Source organism: Kryptolebias marmoratus, linkage group LG19, assembly GCF_001649575.2.
Source record: "Kryptolebias marmoratus isolate JLee-2015 linkage group LG19, ASM164957v2, whole genome shotgun sequence".
Taxonomy (NCBI): Eukaryota; Metazoa; Chordata; class Actinopteri; order Cyprinodontiformes; family Rivulidae; genus Kryptolebias; species Kryptolebias marmoratus.
The window spans coordinates 20,439,124-20,447,197 of NC_051448.1; the positions used below are offsets into that span (position 1 = coordinate 20,439,124).

General features: G+C 40.7%; 1 protein-coding gene across 2 annotated transcripts in view; it reads right to left on the minus strand.

The window, feature by feature from the left end:
• Positions 1 to 3,611: 3,611 nt before the first annotated feature.
• Positions 3,612 to 8,074, minus strand: part of tlr5a (toll-like receptor 5a) — a 15,806-nt gene continuing 11,343 nt past the window's right edge. For both annotated transcript variants that reach the window (XM_017432417.3, XM_017432416.3), the window contains exons 4-5: positions 6,766 to 6,854; positions 3,612 to 6,445 (exon numbers count right to left, since the gene is read on the minus strand). In XM_017432417.3, the coding sequence (XP_017287906.1) occupies positions 6,206 to 6,445; positions 6,766 to 6,854 (329 nt within the window). In that variant the 3' untranslated portion in view covers positions 3,612 to 6,205. The remainder of the gene's footprint in view (positions 6,446 to 6,765; positions 6,855 to 8,074) is intronic.

Sequence of the window (8,074 nt, forward strand, 5' to 3'; positions counted from 1 at the left end):
TGGCTTTTTTGTATTTCTCTGTCAGTAGTGGAGCCTTCCCCGGTCTTCTTCCATGGAGCCCATTACGATTCAGATGGTGCGAACAGAAAGTGATGTACTTTGATCTTAGAGTTCACTTTTTATAGTTTCCTCAGCTCTTTTTCTACCATCCACACCATCTGATGGGCCTGGAGTCGCATTTCCTCTTGCATCTGCGTCCTGGGAGGTTGGCTACAGTTTCATGAACCTTATAGGTTTTAATAATCTTGACAGCTGTAGTCAGAGGAACAAAGCTGCTTGGAAACGATCTAAGACCCTTCACCTTTAACATGGATAGCTATAATCTTCTTTCTGAGCTCCTCAGATCTCCTTTACTTTCTTTTTAGTGTATCTTTGTAAAACAAACCATTTCTTTTTACATTTTTTTCTGTTTATCACATACTAAAGGCATGCAGATATGCATAAGAGAATTGCTTTTCACTAAAATTGGAAGCATTGTTTCAGTGGGCTGTAAGGGAACCAACAAATGTGATGACTGAATGAGTCACAGACCGCTATGACTGGAACACACAACGAGACGTGACCCAATGGGACACAGCGCAAGCAGAGGACTGCTTATTGAAACAAGTCTATAATAGGCCCGGTTTCCATCCCAGCCTCTGCACGAACAGAAAAGCTACACTTCTTCAGCAGAAAAGGTTTGTCTCGCCTGAAAGCATCTCCCTCCAATGGTCTCTCTGTTGGGGAAGAGAGGAAAAGTACCGTAGTGCTTCTGGTGTCGTCCTGCTCTAATCCCCGTCATGCCCTCAACCCCAAAACACACACACAAGTCCCAAACAGCCCATTGCATGCAGCATGTCGGCACTCACACTGGGCTCGATTGATGCCTCTGTGTCGAAGGAAGCATCTTATTTTTGGCTCAAACAGCTCAGTTTGGGCCCGCCCTCCCAGCCTACGATCCCCCTCGGCTTCTTTTCTTGTCCTCCACGCTTCAGTCACTCCAGTGACGACGAGTCCACTCCCCCTCAGAAGGTCTTCCTCTGTCCCGCGCGACCATCCCTGTAATTATATTTGCTTAAACAGAGGTCAAATATTGGCAGTGGCCACGGGGGCACGCTTTATTGCATTACGCTGCGAGGGAAAGGCTCGGCAGCTTCTGTGTGTTTCCAGTTTGATCCACGGGGCCTGAAATAAACCAGAGGACTTGTTTACACGGTAAACATTCGCTTCCACTTTTCAAATTACATTCTGGTGGAGCTGCTGCCGCTGCTCCAGATTTGAGCAAGTCAACCATCAGCTTCATTCATCATCCTACTCTTGAAGCAGTTCTTTTCTTACCTCACATCAAAGTTTTCAGAACAGCATAGCAAAAAAAAAGAAGAAATTCTGGGTATTCAAATGACTATCCATCAGTCTATCCATTTTCTTTCCCCGCTTTTCCATGGTTAGCTGGTGCCTTTCCAGCGGTCATCGTGCGAAAGGCAGCATACGCCCTGAACAGGCCTCAAGGCCATCGCAATTGGATCTTTAATCCATAGAAACTGTAACGGGCCATTTGCTGATCACTGCTCTAGCGTGTCTTCGTCAATCCAGTGACGTCACTCCAGAGAAACTCTTCGGAGTACAAATATGGACATTATACTTTATAACTTGTCCACAGTCCCCCTCTTCCAAATGGCCAAAATTTCCCTTTAACAGGACAGGAAGCTTGTTTGACACCTCTTCTTATAGGTGTGAGGAAACTCAGGACTCCCTTGTAACAGATGTGTTTTACATCTAAACTGTAGCAGTTTATTGGTGCAGCAGCTTTTTAATAAAAGCTGAGTTTAAATGTCTGCAGTATGTTTCAACCCTTATTATCAGCCACCAGTAAAGGCGGAGTGATGATGTTTTCGCCTGATTGTCAGCACTTATGAGCATGGACCCTGCTGTAGGGGTTAGATGGTGTCTGCTCCAAGCATGCTACATATGACTGATCTGAATCGGGCCTGTGCTGTAGGGCAACTTCAACCTGCAGCATTGTATGGAGTGAGTCTTAGTGCCATCTCCAGATATAAGGTCAAGTTCCGTGTAACAGGGGATGTCAGGGACAGAAAAGATTCTGCCATCAGTGGCAATCCCAAGTCTCCACCGTCCGGGACCAAAGATGACAACACCCACCCCCACAGAGCAGGGTTTATCAGAGACAAGCTCCAGGAAGGAATGGCCTCCGTGCAGTCCTGACCTATAGGACCAGCTTGGGCGTGCTGTTTGTTCCAGAGTGGCCAACACCACCACGCTGGCTGACTTATGACAAACGCTGGTTAAAGAATGGGATGTCATCCCACAGCGCTGTGAGACCAGGCTGGTGAGCAGCGTGAGGAGGAGGCGCCAGGTTGTTGTGGCTGTGTATGGTTCTTCCACATGTAAGTGAGGCTCCTGTTTGTTAGATGAGTAAGCGTTAAATTGCCAAAATGTGTTGTTTCTTAAGACTTCAATTATCCAATCCAATAAATAGCATCTATAAATCTCTACTTTGCAATAATATCTTGACTCTCTCTTATAATAGGCATGCCCAGAGCTGAAAAATACATCTCTAAATGTCCCACAGAAACAGTAGAACAGGAGAACTCCAGGCTTTTTGTTGCAAACTGAGGCGACATGATTGACTACTAAATAACAAATGTTTCTTTCTGTTCACCCACTGAGCTCAACACTGATTCCAGGTTTGATTCTTTTCACATCCTCTTGAAGTAATTTCTTTTTTCTTCCCCTCCTAAAAATTTTAAACCGCTGTGTTGCGACACGTGAGGCCGGACAGAAGTTAGTGTTATGAACGTGTCCCCGTTAATGGACTGTCCTCAGTGTATAAAGAGCTGTCGTCTGCAGACTCTATTGATGTCCTGAGCAGCTGCCTCGTAAAAACAGAGGATACAGGCGGCCGGGGGCCAGAGGACCGGAAGCTTCCTCCTGCCCAGTAGCTTCCTGTTTTTCAAACATGGCTCAGATGGAAGATTTAACTGGCTGACCTCTTCGGATTCACTCGGGTTCCTCTGCCTGACGTCTCCGTGCCACTGAAGGTTTGGGTTAAATATTGTCATCACCTGACACACTGCAGATATGGATGAGCACTGATGGATCTGTCAGATGTAAAAACTGGAATTTCCCTGTTCACTCAAGAACATAAAAGGAAAATATGCAGCTACCCCCATCTAGTGGTTAAAATAGTAAAAATCTTCACTACTTTTCATCTTTACATTCACAACTCCCTTTTAGACTAAAATTACACATTTAATTTGAGATTTTTAAATGGCTAATCAGGTGTAAATGTAGGTTATTTGACAAAAGCTGACATTGAAATGAATATTATATTCATAACTACAAAGGAAAAGCCTAGCTTTAGTAGTTTTTCTGTCCAAGTTTACACAAATAAGCAACTAAAACACCACCTGATACTGTCACAAAGGAAAGGAGAAGGCTGGTCTCTACTTTGCTACTGTTTTAAGCTCTCAGTGAAAGTTATCGATCAACAATATTTACTATCCTTGATTTATTCACCCTTATTATTTATCAGATCTCAAAAGCTGAGGGCTGAATCTGTACATTGCAGGGAATTTTTCATCATAGACACATCACCAATAAAAGAGACCAAATTCAGCTTTTAAGAGTTTATTATAAAATTAAATTTGATCACAAATAAAATCAACAAACAGTAAAATCAGCACAACAAAAGTCAATTAACTCTGAACACTGTTTTAGCAGCAGTTGATTACTCTGAATTATCTGAACTTGATTTATATTCACTGAAGGATTTCACAAGGATAACACTTTGAAACAGGAATTGCCCTTTTATCTAAAACATAAGAATCTTGAACGGGATGTTTAGATTTAGGATATAAGTATAGGTTTTATATGCAAAGAATTTGGGCAGTTTAGGCCGGGGCTTTTTTAACTAAATTGTTATGGGGTCGGACATCTGGTAGATGCACTGCCTGGTCAAAAAAATTGTCGCCACCTGGATTTAACTAAGCAAATAAGTATGAGCCTCCTATTGGATAATTACTGCATGGGTGATTATGTTTCAGCTGGCAACAAGTTATTTAACCCCAACTGGTGCAATGAGTTGCTTCTCATTTCTTAAACAACCATGTCAAAAGATACATCCCGTGGTCAGGGAAAAGATGTCACCCAGTTTGAGAAGGGTCAAATCATTGGCATGCATCAAGCAGAGAAAACATCGAAGGAGATTGCAGGAACTACTAAAATAGGATTAAGAACTGTCCAACGCATTGTTAAAAGCTGGAAGGATAGTGGGGACCCATCATCTTTGAGGAAGAAATGTGGCCGTAAAAAAATCCCGAATGATCGTGATCAGCGATCACTTAAACATTTGGTGAATACAAATCAAAGAAAAACAACAGCAGAACTCTGGGATGCATTTAATAGTGAAAGGAAGAGTATTTCCACACGCACAATGCAAAGGGAACTCAAGGGATTGGGACTGAACGGCTGTGTAGACTTAAGAATAACACCTATCAGTGAGGCTAACTGGAAAAAAGGCTTCAGTTTCCCAGGGAGCTTAAAGATTGGACTCTAGAGCAATGGAAGAAGGTCATGTGGTCTGATGAGTCCAGATTTACGCTGTTCCAGAGTGATGGGCACATCAGGGTAAGAAGAGAGGCAGGTGAAGTGTTGCACCCATCATGCCTAGTGCCTACTGTACAAGCCTGTGGGGGCAGTGCTATGATCTGGGGTTACTGCAGTTGGGCAGATCAAGGTTCAGCAACAGTATGTGCTCAAAGAATGAGGTCAGCTGACTACCTGAATATACTGAATGACCAGGTTATTCCAGCAATGGATTTTTTTCTTCCCTGATGGCACCAGCATACTCCAAGATGACAATGCCAGGATTCATCGGGCTCAAATTGTAATAAGAGTGGTTCAGGGAGCATGAAACATGATTTTCACACATGGATTGGCCATCACAGAGTCCAGACCTTAACCCTATTGAGAATCTTTTGGATGTGCTGGAGAAAGCTTTGCTCAGCAGTCAGACTCTACCGTCATCAATGCAAGATCTTGGTGAAAAATGAATACAATACTGGATGGAAATAAATCTTGTGTTTTTGCAGAAGCTTATCGAAACAATGCCACAGTGAATGCGTTCCGTAATAAAAAGCTAAAGGCGATCCAACAAAATATTAGAGTGTGTGACCTTTTTTTTTGGTGGCAACCTTTCTTTGGCCAGGCAGTGTATATCCATGATGTAATTTAAAATTTAAAATCTAGTTGTATTTTTATTATTATTGTTATTATGGCTGGTGTACTGAGTTGTATAGCCCTGTCATCGATCATCCATATAACAGGTTCACCTATCTTACATCTTACACCTATCTTGATTTTTTTTTAATGTTTCTCTCACTGACTTCTGATTTAAAATGTAGTTTTCATACAAATGTTTGATGCAGAAGAAAACATCACTTCCACTTGGTTCATCTGATACAAAGTTAAACTGCTGTGATTTTTTTAAAATGATCTCAAACAGGCTAAATGTGAAAACAATTACTTGTATGTACAGTCTGTTGGTTCTTCTCAAATGTAAGAACAAGTTCTCCCAGTTCTTCACATGGTGCACAATTCAAAGCTGAGTTACTGGTAGTGTGCCGCTTGGCAGCAACTCCATACCACAATACACCCACCGCCATGCTTCATATTTACTGTGCCTTTGCCAAAGATGACATTTGCTTCAAACTAGCTTCATCACTGCGTACAGAACACAAAAACAGGCAGAATGTGTGCGCTGCAGGGAAAAAAGGAGGAAACATTCACAGTTATTGAACCAAAACTTCAAAAGATTCCTCAAAGTGAAAAAAAAACATGGTACAAGACAGTAAATACGTTTTTTTGAAGAAATGTAAACCGTCTAAAGACATCTCGAGCTGACCAGGATCAAGTTTTCAGCCCACTACGCAGAGTAGAGCCTCACAGAGGACAGGTTTACTGTTAAAACAATGGCCCAAAGACACAATGGTCTGCCTCTCTGACGGACAAGACTCTTGATTTTCGTCTGAGTTCATTTAAACGCTGGAGTTTCTTTTCCCATGTTGTAAAAACAAAAGACCTTTCCTTCCATTTACTGTCCTCACCCCCACTTGAACGGTCTTTGAAGGCATGATTAATTCATCAGTAGTCACTGTTCAGTGGGTTTTCCACATTATTGGGATTTTCTTCAAAGTTACACCAGAGTTCAGAAGGCCATTTCTTGGACGTTCTCCAGCCGAATCTCTTCCCTGGGCTCAGGTTCAGGCTGTACAGCCTTCGGGTTTCCCACTGCAAACTCTTTCACCTTGGTGTCTTTGAGGATCTGCACGATGAGTCGCTCATAAAACCACTCCAGGTCCTGAGGGTCCTCTGGCCAGGTGAGGTACCACCTCTTCTGGACAAAAGTTCTGATGGCACTGCACCTCATCAGCTGGTAGGGAGTCACCTGTGGTTGAAACAAAAGGTCAAGTACTGATTGTTCTTGTCTGCTTGAGTAAAATGAGCTATAATTAATGTTTTTGTTGTAGTCCGCCTTTGTTTAATCAGGCTTCATTCAGCCAAAAAACAAAACGCTGGTTTACCTCATACCTCGGAGAATTGGAACTAAAGGTTAAAAGAACTGGAATTTATAGATGGCTACAACAACTACAAGTCCAGGCTTGTAGTTCTCATTTTCTGCTGGTTTGATGTGCTGCTAATCCTGTGCAGCTTGTGTCTGTCGGTCTGACTGGTCAGAAACATGGTTCTCTGCTCCATTACACACACCTTTCCTACCACAACCATAACCAGAACGTTTGTCAGTTCCTCCAGCATGCGACCCTGAGCCAGGGTGAACGCCTCCAAACACCACCCATCTACAAACAGGCACAAACTTGTTAGTTTTGATCATACCAATAATATTCATCATATTGTTAAAGTTACTCATTGCAAATCATGAAATCAAACAAAGAATTGTTATCCTGAACTGTTACAAATGTAGTAGTCTGAAAGAGTTTACTCTAGTAGTTTATCTAGATACACTGTCAAGTTATTTCTTCACAGGATCCAGGTAACTTGAAAACCCAAGGACAAACAGACGCAAGTCTTGACTCAGCTTGAAAATTTTTATTTTTTTTTTTATCTTCTTTGAAGCGACAGGTCAAAAACCTTTGAAGATCGAAACAAAAAATTAAACAATTTCATTTCTAATTTAAAGTTAAATAATATTCACTTTTAATTCACTTTAAGTCTTTTACATTTTTAACTATTTTGTACTGTGTACTTGCATCATTGTAACTGTAAATATTGTATATTCTAAACAATGTATTTTAAGTGCTTTTAAACATCCTAAATCATTTAAATAATCTAATCAATGTACATTTTTAAAGCATAATTATCTTTACATTTTTCACATAATTAAATTACTTTTAATCAATGAATTGCTTTTAAATCTCAGTCATCCCCAAACATACACCAACCAATATATTTCATCTTTTAATTTACTCAGTATAAAGGCTTGACATGGTCAATCTAAGCCCACAAATGTTCAATTTCATCATTACAGACAACTTTTTAAACTATTTTAAACACATGATTTAGGAAAATATTCAACCAAAATTCATTCTAGAAAAGGGATAAATTACTATTAGTATTTAACATTGATAAAGTCATCTTTAATTTATCTTTTAATGAACAACAAACTTGAGATATTTTGACTACTTCAACAACAATCCTATAGTGTCACTTCAATGATCTACACTGTTTGCTTTGACAACATGATTGACCAGCTTTCCTCCTTAAATTCACTTTAATTAAACCAAATTTTGGTATCTTAGCTTAACTATAACCTAAACTTATACATACTTACTTTACTACTCACTTAACTATGTCTTTTAACATTCTTTTTTAACAGATTTGACTCACCAGTGGCCTGTCTGTGTCCATTCTATCCTGCTGGTTGTTTGTTTGACTCCACACCTGTGTCATTAGTACAGGTGGAGGTGGAGCATTTACCTGGCCTTGTCTAGATTTAGCACCATCTGGTGGTCACATTGAAAATGGGTCAAGTTGAGAGAGAGAGAGATGGAGATATGAC